The 19,186-nt window shown below is 39.8% G+C and overlaps 2 protein-coding genes across 2 annotated transcripts; both read left to right on the plus strand.

Moving 5' to 3' along the window:
• The first annotated feature begins 1,774 nt into the window (after nucleotides 1-1,774).
• Nucleotides 1,775-10,243, plus strand: piga (phosphatidylinositol glycan anchor biosynthesis, class A). Its single transcript, XM_080038754.1, has 7 exons — nucleotides 1,775-1,906; nucleotides 2,273-2,743; nucleotides 2,835-3,105; nucleotides 3,446-3,578; nucleotides 6,381-6,513; nucleotides 7,962-8,168; nucleotides 9,315-10,243. Exons 2-7 carry the CDS (start codon nucleotides 2,309-2,311, stop codon nucleotides 9,582-9,584), a joined length of 1,449 nt encoding a protein of 482 aa, XP_079894880.1. The 5' UTR covers nucleotides 1,775-1,906; nucleotides 2,273-2,308; the 3' UTR covers nucleotides 9,585-10,243.
• A 657-nt stretch (nucleotides 10,244-10,900) lies between these two features.
• On the plus strand, nucleotides 10,901-15,933 carry asb11 (ankyrin repeat and SOCS box containing 11). Its single transcript, XM_080038700.1, has 7 exons — nucleotides 10,901-11,019; nucleotides 11,424-11,503; nucleotides 12,895-13,002; nucleotides 13,507-13,657; nucleotides 14,015-14,149; nucleotides 15,371-15,559; nucleotides 15,660-15,933. The coding sequence occupies exons 1-7, from the start codon at nucleotides 10,923-10,925 to the stop codon at nucleotides 15,782-15,784; spliced, it is 885 nt and encodes a 294-aa protein (XP_079894826.1). The 5' UTR covers nucleotides 10,901-10,922; the 3' UTR covers nucleotides 15,785-15,933.
• The last annotated feature ends 3,253 nt before the right edge of the window (nucleotides 15,934-19,186 follow it).

The raw sequence follows: 19,186 nt of genomic DNA on the forward strand, positions 1-19,186 counted from the left end.
GTTCAGACATGTTGCAGTACATTCCAGTGGTTGTCAATATTTTCAACACAAGTTCACGACCCCCCAAAAAAGAGATTTACAATAAAGTCCAAAGAGGTAATGTTAAATGCTAATTTAGATGTATTTCCCCACACAAACATATCAGCTGATCGAAAAGGTGAGTTGTGCCGTGGAACATGTTTTTGGAGAGTGTGGGAGTTATAATACAATAACTCTATGTATAATTACTTTTGTATTATGAATGGATGTATATTAACGAGAGAGCTGTTCGGTGAGATTCAACAAGTGAGAACAGAGCAGAGGCAATGAAGATTGTGGATGATAATGATTAAGAAAAAGGATAAGAAATTATAAGTAGGAAGCAAAGGCAGAGGGAGGGTTGTCACATAGCTTTCAAACAAGAATCACGGTGGACAGACTAGGCCTGTTTCTAGCTTATTGGTCAACTGCTATGACCAAAAGAAGAGCAAAGCAGAAAGAAATATAGTGGCAGCAGCAAAGTTGTTGAACATTAAAGACTCTTCTTGGAAAAATACTTGCAGATATTAGTTCAAGAGAAATTACTTCACAGGTTCTTTCTCAAAGATCTCTCTCAATGTTTTATTTGTGCCTTTCAGCCTGTCCCAGAAGTCTGATTGCAAATAGTAATCAATCAAAAAAACAAACATGTTATGCATACAGAAGATGGCTGTAACCAGCTCAATATGTAATCATCAAAGGATATTTTAAGTATTCTATACACAAAGATAGAACCAGTGAAAATTGTGGAGGATGTGCAATTTTTGTAAGACAAAGAGTAATAGGCCTATACAATGTAATAATAGGAGCAGAAAAAGAGACTATCCCAGAAAGAACCAATAAGGAAAAAGTTAGTTAGCAACAACTAAACGCAATAAAGCTTTACGAAGTGGATTTTTATTTTTTATTTTTAATTGTTTAAAACACGAGGATCCTCACTCTAGCCCAGTGCTTCTCAAATGGTGGGGCGCGCCCCCCTGGGGGGGCGCCGTGAGTTGTCAGGGGGGGGGGGGGGGGGGGCGCGGGCTGCCTTGATTTCCAACTGACAAAAAAACAACTTTTTTTTTCTTTTTTTTTAAAGTGCTAACAAGCGCTATGTGTGCTTGTGTATGGTCATATCCGCGCGAAAGGCCGCGATTTGCAGTAAATAAATGTCCACATGTGTCTTCAAGTGTCTGTAGGTTATTTAAAAAGAAATCAAGCAAGTAGACTAATAATGACGTTAATGAATTATTGGTTATCGCATGACAGAAGGCCTATTGGCCTATAATAATAAAAAAAACACCACCTTAACTATGTTTACAGTTTAAAAATGTTTTGAATGAAATGCAAACCTCAGTGAATCATTTGCTCTTGTTTCTCTGTCCTGAGATTCACACAGACTGAGCAGTCTTGTTTAAATGTTACAAATTGAGCTAATAAACTGAACTTTGAATGTTTTTGCTGCAGAAGTTATCTCAACTAATTTTTGTTATCTAATTTGATAATAAGGTGATTGTATGCAGAATGCTCGTGCCAGAAACGCATACAGTGGTTTTGTACAGATAAATAAATAAATATTGGCAGGTTCTCAATAGTATTTCAATTTAGGGGGGGCGCGAAAAAATTTCTGTCCCCTAGGGGGGGCATGACAGAAAATAATTGAGAAGCACTGCTCTAGCCCACTGGGCGGTGGTAATGCACCTACAGTAATGCAGATTACGATCAGCAATACAAAAAAAAGAGACGGCTACGTGTGACGTCATGACGTGTGACGCAGGGGGAAAACAGGAAGTGTCACTGGCGGCTAACTGGCTAGCTCAGTGCTGGCGATTAGAAATGAACCTACATATTAAAAATTGTTTACTGTTTTCTTACAGAGGGGATCGAGTTTGACATATTGTCCACGGTAAGGCAACCCGCTCAATGAAAACTCTGTGATTTAATGTCATTCATGTGGTTGAATATGAACAGAGTTTGTTAACTTGATGCTAACATATGGAAATAGGCCTAGATGAAGCATAGAAATGTCAATGTAGCCTAGACATTAATGTAGTTGTATACAGGCCTAGTCGTCTTTCATTATCCCGGCTGGTGTCAGAGGTGTGGAGTTTGTCCTCTTGTATATCTCAATGTAGTAACACCTTTCATATATTATCTATGAGTAGAACAAATAATAACTGCAGGTTAAAGACACAATTATCTCCAAACTGGTCCTCACTTTAAAGTAATTTTACATTGATTAACTAATCAATGATTTAACTGAAAATTTCAGCACCAGGGAGGTGCGCAGCCACACAAGGAATCTACAATGGGCCAACGAAGGAGAGCTTTGAATAAGTCTTCATCATCTGAGAGAGGCTCCGGAGCTCCTGCAGACGTTGCCAGCAGAAAGCGCAACATCTGCATGGTGTCCGACTTCTTCTACCCAAACATGGGAGGAGTAGAAAGTCACATTTACCAGCTATCCCAGTGTTTGATTGAAAAAGGACACAAGGTGGTGATTGTCACCCATGCCTATGGCAGGAGGAAGGGTGTCAGGTACCTGACAAACGGACTGAAGGTCTACTACCTCCCCCTGCAGGTCATGTACAACCAGTCCACAGCCACCTCCGTCTTCCACAGTTTCCCACTGATGCGCTGTGTGTTTATGAGGGAACGCATCAATATTGTGCACGCACATAGCTCATTCTCTGCCATGGCTCATGATGCATTGTTCCACGCCAAGACCATGGGCCTTAATACAGTAAGTGGATCATTATGAGCCAGGTCTCAAAATCATGGGATGTTTTTTTTTACCATTATGCTATAAAATGTTGATGTGAACCTATTCACAGGTGTTCACTGACCACTCGCTCTTCGGCTTTGCTGATGTGAGCTCTGTGCTGACCAACAAGCTTCTGACGGTGTCGCTTTGTGACACCAACCACATTGTGTGCGTGTCGTATACCAGTAAGGAGAATACAGTGCTCCGTGCTAACCTCAACCCAGAGATAGTGTCTGTTATTCCCAACGCTGTTGACCCTACAGACTTCACCCCTGACCCCTCCCAGCGCCAAGAAGGCCGGATCACCATTGTTGTGATCAGCCGTCTTGTCTACCGCAAAGGTAACCAGAGAAGCGATTGTGTCCGACATTTTAGCTTATTCATATTTCTGCTGGTTAATGTAGGCACAAGAATGACATGGTGAATAGTACACAGCCATTAGTTTATGTTCAAGTTGGATGGTTGTCTTGGGTGGATGATGATGTAATTATAACATTTGACATATATATTATTATTATACATGTATATAAGGGTTTGTGTAAATACAATGTTAGACTATTGTTTATGAGAAAAAGATTTTTAAATATTTCAATATCATTATCGGCCTTAGCCACAAATATTCAGTATTCGTCAGGCTATAAATCATCATCTTTGTGAAAAACAATCTCTTCCGCTCTCAAGGGATTGATCTTCTTGGTGGAATAATCCCAGAGCTCTGCCTCAAACATCCAGATCTGCATTTCCTCATTGGGGGAGAGGGGCCGAAGAGAATCGTGCTGGAGGAAGTGAGGGAGAAATATCAGCTACATGACAGGTACACTAGCTATAGCCTAGTGAAACTTTGGGCCTTTCTTTCTTTGAGCTAACACCTTGGGACTTTGAACTCAAGCCAACACGGGGACATCTGCTGGCTCATAAAACTTTTTGCAATTTTAGTCTTGTGAGCAGTAAAAGCTTGATTTCATAAAATCTTTAATAGATTTGTTATGAAGTGCTGCTTTTAATGTAATATACTTAATATATGTATTGTCCAAAAAGCCAAGATATGAAATATTTTGTGCCTTATGGGTGTAGTTTAGTTCCAGTTTCACTGTGGGCTCGTGTTTGAACTTCATTGTTGTTATTTATATTCCATATCAGTTCTAATGTCAGTCTTTCTAAACATAATTCTCAATTATTCTCATCTCTTCTTACCCAAGTAATGTTTCAATCACACTGTTTAGCTGCAAACCCTTAAAACTAGTCAAACTGAATGAAGCTCTTTCTGAAGCATACTTGTACATCATCAGCCACCAGGTGTCCTTCATTTCTAACAAGCTCTGACTCAATGCGTGGAAATCTGACCATCTCTATTGTGAACTGGAAGTTACCAAAATATATTTTTTATTGTATGGTTTAGGGCCCGACCGATATGGATTTTTGAGTGCTGATGCCGATTATTTTCAAAGAAAAATTACGATAACGATTAAATTGGGCAATTTTTTTTTTTTTAAATCTCCAAAATATATATTGAAAAAATTTACCCTTTTAACCCTTAAATATATTTAAATACTTGTTACTGTCGATAGGTGTACAGGAACTTTTTATTTATTGAAATATGCATTATCTAAAAAAAAATTTTTTTTACAAATATGTCTTAACCCATTGATGACGGCTGCTGCGCGATGCCACATGGGCTCTCCTGCCTGATGCTGCGTCGCGCAGCATTATTACTTTATCTAATTTTCATGGCATTCCCAGCATATAATGCACCGTCATTGGTTCAAATACACATGAGGTGGGTTTTGTTGATTTTTTTAAGACCACGTGACCACCCAAAAGTTGTGTGGTTTGCCGAAAATCATGTCAATCAAAAAAAATAAAAATAAAACAAAATAATAAAAAAAAATACGCCAGCTATGTCGGCGACAGAACAGTTAGTGGCGTTTGGTGCGCAGAATCAAGGTCTACTATAGACTACTGACGAAAATCACATTGCATCTATTTATTAACAATATTTAATAATTTTCTAATTCATCTAATTTTGACGATTTTTAGAAATATTTGTTGGTTTGTAAGCGCTAAGGGAGCATGTTTAAATAAAACCTGTGAACCTTAACTTTTAAATGTATTTTATTTCATGTTTCTATGTGCTACACAGGCTTAGATATTAAGGTTTTGGTAGACTTGACAATTCGTACTATTTTTTCAGAAAACCCTCAGGCATTAAGGACATGCATCCTAGATTGCAATAGTCATCAATGGGTTAAGTGACATGACATGGCATTTTTAAACTCAGACATTAAAGCCACTACGAGTAACATGGCACGTTGGCGTCCCCTTTGGACAAAAGCGGTAGTATTTTTACGACGCCCGCTGTCGCAAAGCTGTTTACTAGCGCGTGACAGGCGTGCGAGTGTGAACTGAGAAGGGCACACTATAGTGCATGTCTGTGTGTTGAAAGTGTGAGGACTCTTTTCGGCTCCGTGAGAGTGGTTTTGACACTGCATCAACTAATGCCAGTCACTGCCACACACACCTGATTGCAATGAGTTGAGCAGTGTCACCTAACTACTCTCTCTCACGGAGCTGAAAGACGTGTCCTCACAGCACGGCAGTTAGTATGGATCACGATGAGGTAATGTGTTTGTGTTGTTGATGTAAATAATGACTATTTCAGATAATGGTTATCTGATGATGGTGAAGCAAAGCAAACTTTGTGTCAGTACCAACCGCTCATTCATTTAGGAATAAACACTGCAGTCTAGTTTCGCTCTCGTGAAATTGTATACACGTTGCTTGGCAACGCCCTCCCGCCCGCCTATCACTCTCCCTTTTAGCTTTTCTTCATTGCATTTTAATTTTGTTCTTTGATGGTTCAGCCCCGTTATCAGTCATTATGACGACAAATAACTGTCTCAAACAAGGCTCCCGCTCCCCTTCCCTCACCTGGAGGGATAGGCTTCTCAAATCACGTTGCTGCGCCACACTGAAATCTGCGACCAATATGGATATGTGACCATAGAGCCTGCACGAGCGAACCGAAAATCGGACTGGGTGTGCGACCAGACCAAAAGCAGTAATAAAAACTATTTAAAAACGTCTTTCTTTGCACTGATGGTCTCGTTTGTTGTTAAAGGTAATTTATGATTATCAGAGGAAACATGAGGCTGTTTAAAAGATATTTAAATGTTACTCGTAGCCGCTTTAAGCATGTTATGTAACTGCACCCAACCCTCTGGAACTCCCTCCTCCAAACATCAGCATCTCAGACTAAATAAACTAATTCAAAAGTCAACTCAAAACTCACCTCTTTAAGAAAGCATAATTACACCTGACTCCACTCCAAACCTTATCTTTAATTTGTCTGTATTTTGTTTCCTTTTTCTATAAGTATAACAAAAAAATCGTCAAAATCGTCCGCCATTTTGCAGATTGCCGATTTTTCGGAGATGTGCTATAATCGGCCGATTAAATCGGCCGGCCGATATATCGGTCGGTCCCTAGTATGGTTATAAACTATTCAGAAATTATTGTTTTAAAACAGTGATACATGTGGAAATATAGTGATATTTTTTTTGCATTACCCCTGTGTAGTTTTACAAATGCCTTACTTCTTAAAACTTGGTCACTTCAGGGTCCGTCTTCTGGGCGCTTTGGAGCATAAAGATGTTCGTGGAGTTCTGGTGCAGGGTCACATCTTCCTCAACACGTCTCTGACCGAAGCATTCTGCATGGCCATCGTAGAGGGAGCCAGCTGTGGACTGCAGGTGTGTTGCCGTTCATACAATAGTTCAAGGAGAGGTCATGTTGTTTGCATTTCAGTCCAAAGATACAATAAACTATGTGATGATCTGATAATTCACCTTACCCTGACCATTGATCTTTGCAATGTATCAAGTGTACACAAATGTTTCAATATACAAATAAACTTTATTGCTAAATGCTATAAAACGGTATGAACATTTCCTTAGCTCAAACCAACCAGAGTTACAAACAAAATCTCTGTGGAAGCTCAGCTGCACAGCTGAACAAAATTAACCTGACATGGCTGAAGATGTTGAACTGTCCTTGTCACAGATCCTGTGGGTGTGTGCTTGTAGGTGGCAGCCCAACGACTGTATCTCTCACAGCTTAAATAAGCATTGCACATTCTGGTGAAAAATGGGAGAGGCAATTGAAAGTGAAATTGTTAACAGTAAGAGTTGCAAATGGAAGCCAGACAGTCACCTGACGGTAAATTGGGTCTAGTGTGTCTCAGGCGAGAGAGAAAACAACATTATCAGGAACTATGAACAGAGTGATGAATGATGTTTAATGTCAGGAGGAGGAACCTTATTGGTCAGATAGTGCCCCATCCACTAAACATATTTTTATTTTTTTGTTTTATTTTTTCTGGATTTCTGATCACCTTCCTATAACAATTGTTTTAAATGAGCTATGTAAATTAAACTGAAGTTTATTTAAAAACACTGCTTCGCCCCATATATTTGATTTGCTGGACTCCACCTTTCCTGATTCTTTACAATGGAGGTGAGAAGTGCATTTAGCAAGTTAGCACGAGGATGTGGGCCTCTTTCGGATGTGCACCTCCTTACCTTAATGTGACAGTAATTCAACATGTCGGTGCATTAAAGGTTCCTTAATCACTTTAAACAAGGCACAAGTCTGAACCGAATGCAGTCAGATAATATAAAAGCTCCCGCAGAACAAGACGGTAAACATTCACAGAGAGTTTACACATGGCATGAGAGTATAAATGAATCAAGAGTCCCTGTCGTTCAATGATTCTTTACTATGTTGGATATTGTAAACGGGTCACTGATAAGTTGTGACTACCAGATAAAAATGTGCTCTGGGTGTGGTCAGTCCACCCTGAAATCACTGGTGAGTGTGGTTTCATATGCAACAGAGCACACTTTAAGTCTGACCACACCCAACAGGAATGCTGTAATATGAAACCTTTTGTTTTTCAGCTGTACATTTATCCTTCAGTCAAGACCATTTGCATGTTAAAGCTGTATTGTGTACCTTTATGTTGCCCCCATGAGGAATTCTGAATAATTACAACAACAACAACAACAACAACACAGTTTGCGCATCTGAGGGAAGCCAGTTTGTAACCACTGCCTTACTGAGAAATACAAAGATAGTTTTGTGTAGCTGATCTGTGTTTGATTGGACACAATGTGTATCCACTTTTTGTTTTATTTCTAAGGTGGTTAGCACTCGTGTTGGGGGCATACCTGAGGTGTTACCTGAGGACTTGATCACCCTATGTGAGCCCACCGTCAGGTCGTTATGTGCCGGTCTGGAGACAGTCATCGATAGGCAGCGCTCAGGGTCGGTCCCCTCCCCCGCCACTATCCACAAGCGTGTGCAAAGCCTCTACACCTGGAGAAATGTAGCAGAGAGGACTGAAAAGGTTGGTTCACCCACACCAAAACCTGCAGTTTCCTTCAATTGTATTATGTTAGTAGATTTGCATGTACTTAATACTTCCATGTTTCAGCATGAATTCTTTTAAATAACACAAATCTGAAGTTTATTTATTTATTTTTGTTGGGGGGGGCACTTAAATGTGCTCTCAAAATATGGACTTGCATAGTTTCTTTTATTGAGAGGTTATTAAGTGTTGACATCAACATACTTAACCAGTTTACAGTCATCTTAGTCTACAGGGGATAAGAGAAACCTGATTTCCCCAGACTTTTGATCGGAGAAAGACAGTTTCTTGGCCGTGTAAATACAAATGCTAGATTTATGAGGCCTATAATGATATTGTTATTCGGAAGGTGAAAATATGGATTATAATATATCAGCTGATAGTGATGTTTTGTAGTTTGCAAAAAGTCTAAGAATAGATAGTTAGCTTTGAAAGCGGCAACTCAGTACTACATTGTTCTAACATGCAATGCAAGGTCTCCAAATGAGCAGTACTCTGCCTACCACGCACAGCCCAAGTAACATCATACTCATACTTTTTTAACTCTTAACACACAGAACATGAAAAATACCTTCTTTTTTATCATTTTAACTTTTCAAGAAGTGTGACCAATATGCTGAAACAAACAATGTAACAAGGTTCACATGTTTTTCTAATTAACATCCAACCTAGTACTCTTCTGGAATGTCTTGTTCCTTGACTAAAATTGAAGCTCACATGAAGAGGTCTGAATAAGTCAGTCAAATTCAGACATGCGCTGTGAAAGTGGTATAGCCACACACACACACACACACACACACACACACACACACACACACACACACACACACACACACAGAAGAAATTAAAATAAAGCAGCTGCATCTTGTTTCACTAATACAGTTACAACAAGATAGCCATTCTTCAAAATAACATGTGGTCAGGGAGAAATGAGATTACTGACCTGTTGAATTTACACATAGATTCAGTTACAAGATTACTACGCTGCATGTAAACATGTTTTTCTCAGAGTAACCTGTTTTCTGCTGTGCATATACATCTTCTGACTGAGCTCCACACTGAATGATAGATAGTGAGTTGTTTGTTGACTCCGATCATTGTGCTTTTTCCGCCTCCTCGCTACAGGTGTATGAGCGAGTGTCTGGAGAGGAGGTGCTTCCACTGGACAGACGGTTACGGAGGCTGAGGGCTCACTGCGGCCCCGTGGCGGGCTCCATCTTTGCATTTGTTGCTGTTTTGAACTTCCTGTTCCTGCTGTTCCTCCAGTGGTGGCTGCCAGACCAATTCATGGACCTTGCCGTGGATGCCACCGGCCCTCACGGACGGTGGAAGCAGGAACCAAGCCATAGGGACAGCCCCATAAAGCTAGCAGCAGAACCAGTAGTTTCATCATAGTGATCACTCCATACCTCTGCCTCACTACCAGCTGCTTACATCGTGGCTATATCCTCTATTTGGTGCAGACTGAAGTGGGAAACTGCTTGATGCTGAATGTGCTCATGGTTCCACTGACATTGTTTACATTAGCTTATCAAAAGGGACCTTGTGTGAAAGCATTTTATTGAAGATGTTGTTATATGTAATGCTTAAAATGGAGATCTGTGGCACTTTAAAAAAGCACAGTAAAGACTGCACTGACTATAGGGAGTAAGGGCTGGTTAATAGTACACTACGTGGGAAACAAATCTGCAGTAACTTACTTTAAGATAGATGCATTCCTCTTTTAAAAAACAATTCACTTTTTGTGCAAAGCTGTATTTCAGGGGAAATTGTGTTATTTGTCTGATTTCGATATCATGATTGCCACTCCTTTTTATCCTGATGACTCCCAGACAAGCCACTGTGGTAAATAAAATGTAAATTTTTCTAATGGTCATATTTAACTTTGTTTAGATTGTCCACTCCAGCATTGTACCAGTTTTTTCCAGTTTTACAAAAGAGGTGCCTCTGTAGAATGAAGAGTGTCAGACAAAACAGAGGAGTTGATAGGGATGGGATGGCCTTGGCTTTTCAAGGCTAACAATGGGGATTTGCATAGTGCTGTGATTGGAGGTGGGACACATCATTCATGCAAAAGAAAAATAACAACTTGTTGTTTGAGCTCCTATTGAGAACACTAGAGCTCAAAACATACTATTTTTGTTATTTATTAAATGTCTGAACAGGTAATTTGATGTGTGTCTACATGTAGAGATTATTTTCGGAGATGAGGAGCTTTCTTTTTGCTCACCTGTGGACAACTCATCATAATAGATATTGGAGGGAGTAGATGTGTTTACGTTTGTTTTCTGGGAGGATGTATTCAGTACATTTATATCCTTTAGTGAATACTTGGCCGTACTTTGTGTACGCTGAAAGAAATAGGTGTTTATTCAGAGCCTAGGCTTTGTAAACTGGTATGTTAACAAAGGGGGCCCAACATAGCTAGCAACATGCCAATTTACAGAGCCCCTAGACTGTATTAACAATGTTTTTTGTTGTGTGCTGGTTGCATGCACATTTCTAAGTGATTTGTACAAGGTGTCTCATCAGCACAGGCCTTTGTTATGCACATACTGTGTAGACTACATTCATGGGTTGGACGGTCGGGGGTGGATAGGAGGTGGCAATGTGGGGGAGGTGGCCAAGGACCCAGATAAGTGAGGAGGAAACTTCAGGTTTGAGTATCAGACTTGTCGAGCTTGAGCCCTAGACAGTGGTGCAGGAGTCTGCTATTGTATTTTTTTTCTCATCATGGCTGCTGTTCAAACAAATGTCTCCTCATACTTGCAACCTTGGCAGAGGCCCTTCTACATCTACGGGGGTCTGGCATGCAATTCACTCATGGCTGGTAAGTTTTTCTTTGTCTTTTCGGTCGATTCTGTACATTTTTTGTTGGTATGAGAGAACTGTATAGTCGTACATCTGGATTGCGTTTGTTATCTCCTGACCAAATTAACCCACTCTCTCCGTTTGTAAATTAAGTGTCAAGACCCTGTGTCTACAATTGTTTTCTTTAAAGTAATTTAGTTTGGGACTCAATATAACAGATAGTTTGAGACCTGAAAATCATTGCATGTAGAGTTGTTGACTAGTCTCTGCAGCAGTCAGAGTATGACCCTGAAAAACCAGATAAACGTGTATTCATGTGAGCCCATCTTACCATGAACACAGAAAAAGAGAAAGTCTGATTGTGAGCATTTCTGTGTGTTTTCTAAATGTGAAACCTCCCTGATCGTAGTCTCCGTTTTTCAGACTACTGTTCAGACAGGACTCCTCTCCATGAAGCCGCCTACCAAGGCCGACTGCTCCACCTGAAGGGCCTCATCTCTCAGGTTAGCTTAATATGTCTCCTTTTTCATGTTTACATACAATACACAGCACATGCACAAATGTTTTTTTCGTATTTAAAAAAAAAAGATATATATATAGGGGAGAATGGGGTAATCTGAGCCACTTTTTACATTTGCTCCCCTCTAAGGGAGCTAAAAAGATTTATCACTCAAATTTACACATTTCCCATTAATTCAGGATGTTTCCTAGAAATGGGCATTAGCAGTGAAAATATGATTGTTTTAAAAAAAGTTGTCATGTGGCTCACTTTACCCCAGCTGTGGGGTAAACTGATCCACTTACTTTTTCCACTCTGAAACTATACCATAACAACACATTGTAACAGTAAGAATCCTGAAACCTAGCCACACATTCCAGAACTAATGTCGGACTAGTAAAAGAATGATGGGGATTGGTCAATTAAGCAAAGCAAATTTTCTAAACACTTGAAAGTAACTCTGAACAAAATCAAATACAACATATTATAATTGAAAAGGTTTTAATAAGATTCAAATGAAAGATAGAACCAGTTAGATTAGAACACAGTCTGGGGGTCAGAACACAGGACCCTTAGAGCCAGCTAGTGTCTGGGGGTCAAAGCATAGGAAAATCAGAACCAGCGAGAACAGCCTGGGACTCAGAACACATGAGAAGACCCAACTGGATTATAACATCAGCCTGCCATACTCTACAACTAGGCCTACTCTACATTCCAGCCCTGAGGGTTACAGGGAAAGATGAGAAGGTGCTCTTTCCGTGTGGTTGCCCCAGGTCGTCTTCCTGGTGTATTTCCTTGGCATGATGGCTTTTCTACAATGTGTATGACGTTAAAATAAAACATATGTTATGTAATATTACATTAAAATATGTTTAAGACTAAACTTAACTTGTGCCTCATGGTGGGGGAAAGTGAGACAGTGGCTCACTTTCCCCCACAGCATTTGGCTCACTTTCCCCCACCACCACAATTTGAGAAAAAACTACCTCTCTTAGCATTTCAGGCTAATCTTCAGTTATCAGCATCACATGGTTTCATATGTTGGTAGTTCATCAACACGTATGATAGAAGTTTTTCTATGTGAATACATTTGCTTTGGCACAACAGTTGATTAAGTTGAAAAGACTGACAAGAAGACAATTTACTTTTACATGCAAAATACCTATTTTGGTGAAAATAACATGCTTACCACAGCACCATGAGGTCCTCTCTTTCAGGGCCATGGGGAAATGAGAGGGGCTTGAAAACATATATCTCACATGACCACAAATGTTTTCCGTTGCCTAGATACAGGGGGTGGCTCACATTACCCGATGCCTCAGATTCCCCCGTTCTCCCCTATATATATTTCACAAATGTTTCTGACAATATTATTCTCTGTGATCTCCCCTGCAGGGCTTCCATGTAGACATGCTCTCCCTGGACAGAGTGTCACCTCTTCATGAAGCTTGTCTCGGGGGCCGTTATGCCTGTGCCAAGTTCCTGCTGGACAACGGTGCCAATGTAGGAACCTTTTTTCATTTGCAGTTTAAAGACGGGATGCTTTTTTATTTGTTTTTTAATCCGTTTCTGTGTTTCATTACTAAAAGGACAGATTTAAGGTATCTTGACCAGGGAGAAAAACTTCATGTCATTACTTAAAAAAACAAGTAAATGAAGATCTGAACACAGTTACATTTCAACTGATTTGATCGATCAGAGGGAATATGTCAAATGAAGCAGAAAAATCATATATTTTACTTATTTCAATACTAAATAGTTGGAACTCAAGAAAATGTATTGGGGGAAAATACAATGCAAACACAAGATTTAATTTATTTTCATCTTACATAGGGGATCTTTTGAATCTGTCTAGCCATAATTGATAACAAATGTTTGATGGTGTGTTGATTTCATATGTGCTTTTATGTATCCGTGTGTTTCCCCTGACAAACGGTGAGTCGAGTAATGTGTAGTTACTTATGTGTAGTTCCATAGTATCATTATCTCCTCATCTTCCCACTATAGGTTGAGGCAGTATCAACAGATGGCGCTACACCTCTCTTCAACTCCTGCAGCAGCGGGAGTGCAGCGTGTGTCCGACTTATCCTGCAACATGGCGCCTCCATTCACAATCCTAACCAGCTGGCATCTCCCATCCACGAGGCTGCCAAGAAAGGTACGTGCGAAACAACATTTACAAGTGTGAAGGTGGGATTTGCCCGTGCATACTGTAGATACTGACTGAATGGTAGAAATCACTCAGGGGAAAAAGTTGATAGGGTTCTAAATTTCACTACCAGTTTTGGATTCAAATATTATGACCATATACGGTCCATTTTCTCTCCACCAATATAATTCCTTGACCCCTGTGTATGTGCCTTTGTTAACTTAAATTCCGTCGCCGGGTGTGTGATATGCAAACACCGAGAACAAAGACCCAAACCTATTACATATATACTAAGATAGGAAACTAATTATGGGTTGTTCAAAAACCACATTTAAGTCACTGACACCCTGTTGTTTTATCCCACAGGTCACAGAGAGTGTCTGGAGCTGCTGCTAATATATGGAGCTCACATCGACATGGAGCTGCCAGTGCTGGGCACACCGCTGTATGCTGCCTGCATCGCCTGGGCTGCAGCCTGTGTAGAGGTGCTGCTTCACTCAGGTATTGTATATGCAAACTCTGCATACCTAAAACAAGAATGTGTTTATAGTGGAAAAATGGGCCTTTTGTTGGTTTCACTCCTTACATTTCTTACAATAATAATGTATTATATTTTGTTCATCGAGCGCTTTTTTAAGATACTCAATGATGTTTTGCAATATTTCAATTACATCATCTAAAAGACAGGAGATAGCACAAACATTAAAAGTGTTTCTGTGAGTGAAAGTGAGTTTCTAGACTGTCTGATCTACAACATGTTGATACCAGAACTGCATAGAACCTTATCACACCATCTTAAAGGAAATACATTATCTGCACCCTCTGCTACTGGATGTGGTTTCAGCTACTCCTTATTGTTGTCGCATTGCATATCCCATATATTTAACAAAAGAAAATCAATACAGCGAGGTTTGAACTTCCATGGTAGGTAATCAAAACAGCAGGCAACAGCATAATTACGGTACATAAGTCAATCGATTGAAAAAATAATACTTGACTATTTTGATAATCAATTCATCGTATTTGTAATTTTTCAAGCAACAATACCAAAAACCAAAACACATTTTCTCAAATTTGAAGATTAAATTTGTATTAGTCATCATATTAATACTTTAAAATCATTTGTGGATTTTGGACTGTTGTGAGGGCAAAATAAGAAATTTGAAATATGCCTCAGATAAATTTCTGATTGAAATAAGCTTTTTGGGGGCGCCCTTAGCTCAGTTGGTAGGGTATGGGCCTCGGCCAGCAGCGGACCCGGGTTCGATTCCAGCCCGCGGTCGTTCTCTGCATGTCACTCCCCTCTCTGCCCCATTTTCAACTCTGTCTATACACTATCAATAAAGCATAAAAAGACCAAATAAATATCTTGTTGCAGCCCTGTTTCTGCTTCTGCTTTTGTTTCGGTTGTTCCCAAACCAATGTTTAGCTGTTCACAGTCAGCCATTTGTCTTTCCGTCAATTTAATTATCCATGGAAACAGAAAGTCTTTCTAATTTGCAGTTGCCGTAAATCATTTAGTATTAATCAAAACTCAAATTCCCATCTCTCCATTTTAACTCTTCATAGTTCCCTTTAATAATCGTAATAATCCCGTGTCACAACAGTTCAGTGGGGACAAATAGATGTTTGTGTTTAAAGTCTGGGTCCCATCATTTGGTTGTTGTTACTTGTTTACTTGAGTCAGGTGTAACTGTTTCTGTTTTTTCTGTGCACATGCAGGGTCAGATGTTGGAAAAGGGTGTGGCCAGGACAGCCCTTTACATGCTGCGGTTCGGGGTGAAGGAGCAGACGTGGTGGATCTTCTGCTGGACTTCGGGGCTGATAGGTGTTGCAGGAACGCAGAGGGAAAGACTCCCCTTGATCTGTCACCGACAAACAGCGCAGTGAGAAATGCTCTGCAGAACAGAGGTCAGTTGTGGGCACTCATGTCCACACATGCATTTTACACAATCACCCAATTAGGGCTTTTGTTCTCAAGAATGTATAATAATTCTCTACCTCCGCCCAGGTCCCGCCTCTCTATCGCAGCTCTGTCGCTTTTGTATTCGCCAAAGTCTGGGAAGGAGTCGCCTCCACAGAGCCTCCAGTCTCTTCCTTCCTCACACAATCAAAGACTTCCTGTTGTACCAATGAGACGTCCAGGGCCGGCGGTAGCCAGATAACATTTTTTTTTTTTTTTTAAGGTGGAAGTCCAGACCCACTATCGGGCGGACCTGTTCGCTGACCAAGAAAATGTCAAATAAAATTCAGACAATTAATTAATACTAAAGAATATACCATTACCATGCATTGCTTCTAATTGTATTATTGGGTGGGCAGGACAGCCTGCCTCCAAGTTACCCACCCGCTTATAGTGGTCACTGGTCAGCAGCGCCGGCCCGAGGCATAAGCGAAATGAGCGGTTGCTTAGGGTCCCGACTGCCAGGGGGGCCCCCCCAATTTTTTTTTTATTTAGTTTTTTTTTAGTTTGTGTGTTTGATATCAACATCATATTATGTGAATTATCATACAATAAAAGGAATACAATGTTTTGGTAGATAGTTAATATCTTAATAATTGAATTAGTTCATCTGGGAGGTAATCCGAGGATAACTGATCACGTCGCGTTCAAGTCCATGGCATGCACAGTGTGTATTGAGTGTATTTAAAAATATTTGAAAATGGGGCTGCCCTCAGTTGCCCATGCACTGTGTAGGCCTATAGTCTATAGCCTATTTCAGCCTCGTCTGTGGAAAAAAAGATAACTGGACAACAGAGTTCTTATGCTTCGTTCCTCTCACTACATTTAAATTAATTCATTATATTACAGAAAAATATGTCCCGTAAAAGAAAAAGAGCTCCAAGCCCATCCCAGAGGACCCTGCATAATATTTTATTTCTAATTTATATTTCTATGGAAAATCCATGTGTCTTTCTTCAATAGCTTCTAATCCATCCGACACAGTGTCTCCAAATTATTTGTTCACACAAAATTCCTCAGATTTAGCCTCTTAATTTTCCTCTCAAAGTGCACCAGATTCATGCATTTCACTTTAAAAAGGTAAAAAAAAATCTCCCGGAGGGGCATACCCCCGGACCCCTCTAGCAGGGTCGTGACTTCGGCTGGCTACTATTTTCACCCAGCTGGACATCAGAGGCAATAGTGGAAAGTAGTTTGTATAGTATATATCTCTGGACTACCACCATCCAGGTTGCCAGTCCCAAAGCTTTCTCTTCAATCAGCTCAGGCTGCCTACAATAAAAAAAAGATACATTATGTTGTATATAATGTATATTATATGTTATTCATAAACATTTGGGGAAAAAAACATGCAAGAATCAAATCTCCCATACAGCAACACTCAAAGTTTATTTGCATATTGTGTTCTACACAATTCACAGTAAATGTGCCAAAAAGCAGACGCAGAGATCTTGCAAGGGCTAAAAATTACTGCTCGCGCGCTCTCCGCGTGCTCGCATCTTCGGTCTCTCTGCCCAGTGTGCCCACCTAAAATTTCTACAGGCCCACCCAAATCTAACTGTCTAGAACCGGGCCTGGAGACGTCTCCGCTCGGCATTGTATGTTACCTACCATTTGTCCTCCACATTCGTGCCTTGTCACTGACGTACATGGAAAGTGAAAAAAAGACATTCAGACAAATTAAACCCCCTAACAAGTGTTAATATAAATGTATATAGCTGTATAAAGCTGTGGGGGAAAAAAGTGATGTCTGAAGCTATTTGACTTGAGTCAGCAACCATTTAAGACTACACATTTGAACATAAAAATAATCTAGGTGCGAGGAGATTTGTGGGTAATCTAGGTTTGTGGAATGAAAACATTATTTCAAGATAATCTGTGTTTATTTTTTTATTTAGCTATGGACGGTGTTTTATATATTCTTATGCAGGACAAGAGTAAATTCTGCGTTTGTTAAAAAGTATTTTCATAGAAATTATTATCTTTTGTGACTAGTCTGCACTCTCCGTTTACAGAGCAGAGGAGGACATTTTTTTTCTCCAAACGCTGTGTGCATAAATGTGTATAAAAAACATCTTAATGTTTCCATAGTCTTAAGTATTTAGCAACTTTTTTCAGAGATTTGACTTTTGAACTGTGACTGGCTTCTTACTGGTCTTCATTTTATGTTAGTTATCTCATCATCTGTGTGCAACATACAGCTGTATTGCTTAAAATACCATGCGTATCCCCATATTTTCTAAATATGCACCAAATATCATTTGATTTTATAGACCATACACTCATCCTTATAGCTGTCTTGCTTACTGTCCGTCCGCTTCACTTTCTACAATAAAATCTTTTCACCTTTTCATCCTTTCTTCTGCCCTGATTCTTTGACCAGAGTCCAAACCATTTATCACGACCCGGAACAGTTTGTTTTCCAAATCCCTAGCGTTTTATTTTAGGGATTTGACTACTATAGTCAATAAGTCATGTGACATGACTGATCGATGACTGACTAGCAGTTTTACAACAAACAAGATCAATTAGGAATTTCCCGGCCTGTGCATCATCATCAATGCTGATACTGGCACATAATGAATAGTGGAGAAGAAAAAATGGGTGGGCAGCAAAATCTAAATCTGCAGAAAGAAAATAATCTTAAGAGCTGACTTTGTAGTCGGTTGCCCAAGGAGAATTAATTTCCCTTTTTCAAATGCCACCCTGAAAGGTCACCTCACCAGGACCTGACAATACTTGTCCGCCCCCTGAATTAAGCCGATTCAACATGATGTTGTTTTACCTGAAAAGCCTCAGCCTTCAGCAAAACATCGCAAAAAGAATTTGTGTGTGTGCGTGTGTCCAGATTGAGTGGTGAGAAACTAACACCACCTGGAACAAAATGTCCACACTCTTTCATATACATAAGGCACGTCGTTGGCATTGTCTGTAGAGCCACAGTTCATAGGTTACATACAAAGATACAGTGTTCTCCAATGTATTTTAGATCACATCGTCCACTGGATTGCAGGCTCGGAGGTTCAATCCCCTCCTACCCGCCACATGTTGAAGTGTCCCTGGGCAAGACACTGAAACGTTTTTAGCCTTTTAAGCCTATAGTTTTATTTAACAACTTTGAACAGCTAACCGTTTTAGTCACAAAACCTTCTCATAATATAGAAACATGTCCAGAAGGGGTCTTAACATCCAAATATTGTCATCACATATTCACAGTGGACGTAAAACAACAGTTTTACACAGTTCTGTAACAGCACATTATTGTTAGCATTGTACTACCATGCATGTGACAACACTTAGTCTACACTAATTTTTTCAATAGAAAGAAAACGAACATCGATCATTAATCATTTCAATAATCTCTCAAGGCTTTTATCTTAAAAGCTCAAATTGACTCGTAATCAGGCGAAAACTGAGGAAATAAAATGTATGATTTGTTCAACAAAATAATATAAAATAAACAAACAGCTGCTGAAATGTACCGTACTTTACATTTATGTAATTGTACACTATAACACAAAAATATCACATCAAATATATTAGATCTCTGTTTAGCTACACAATATGTGACACAA

This window comes from Ammodytes marinus, assembly GCF_949987685.1.
Source record: "Ammodytes marinus genome assembly, chromosome: 12".
In the NCBI taxonomy this organism is placed as follows: Eukaryota; Metazoa; Chordata; class Actinopteri; order Uranoscopiformes; family Ammodytidae; genus Ammodytes; species Ammodytes marinus.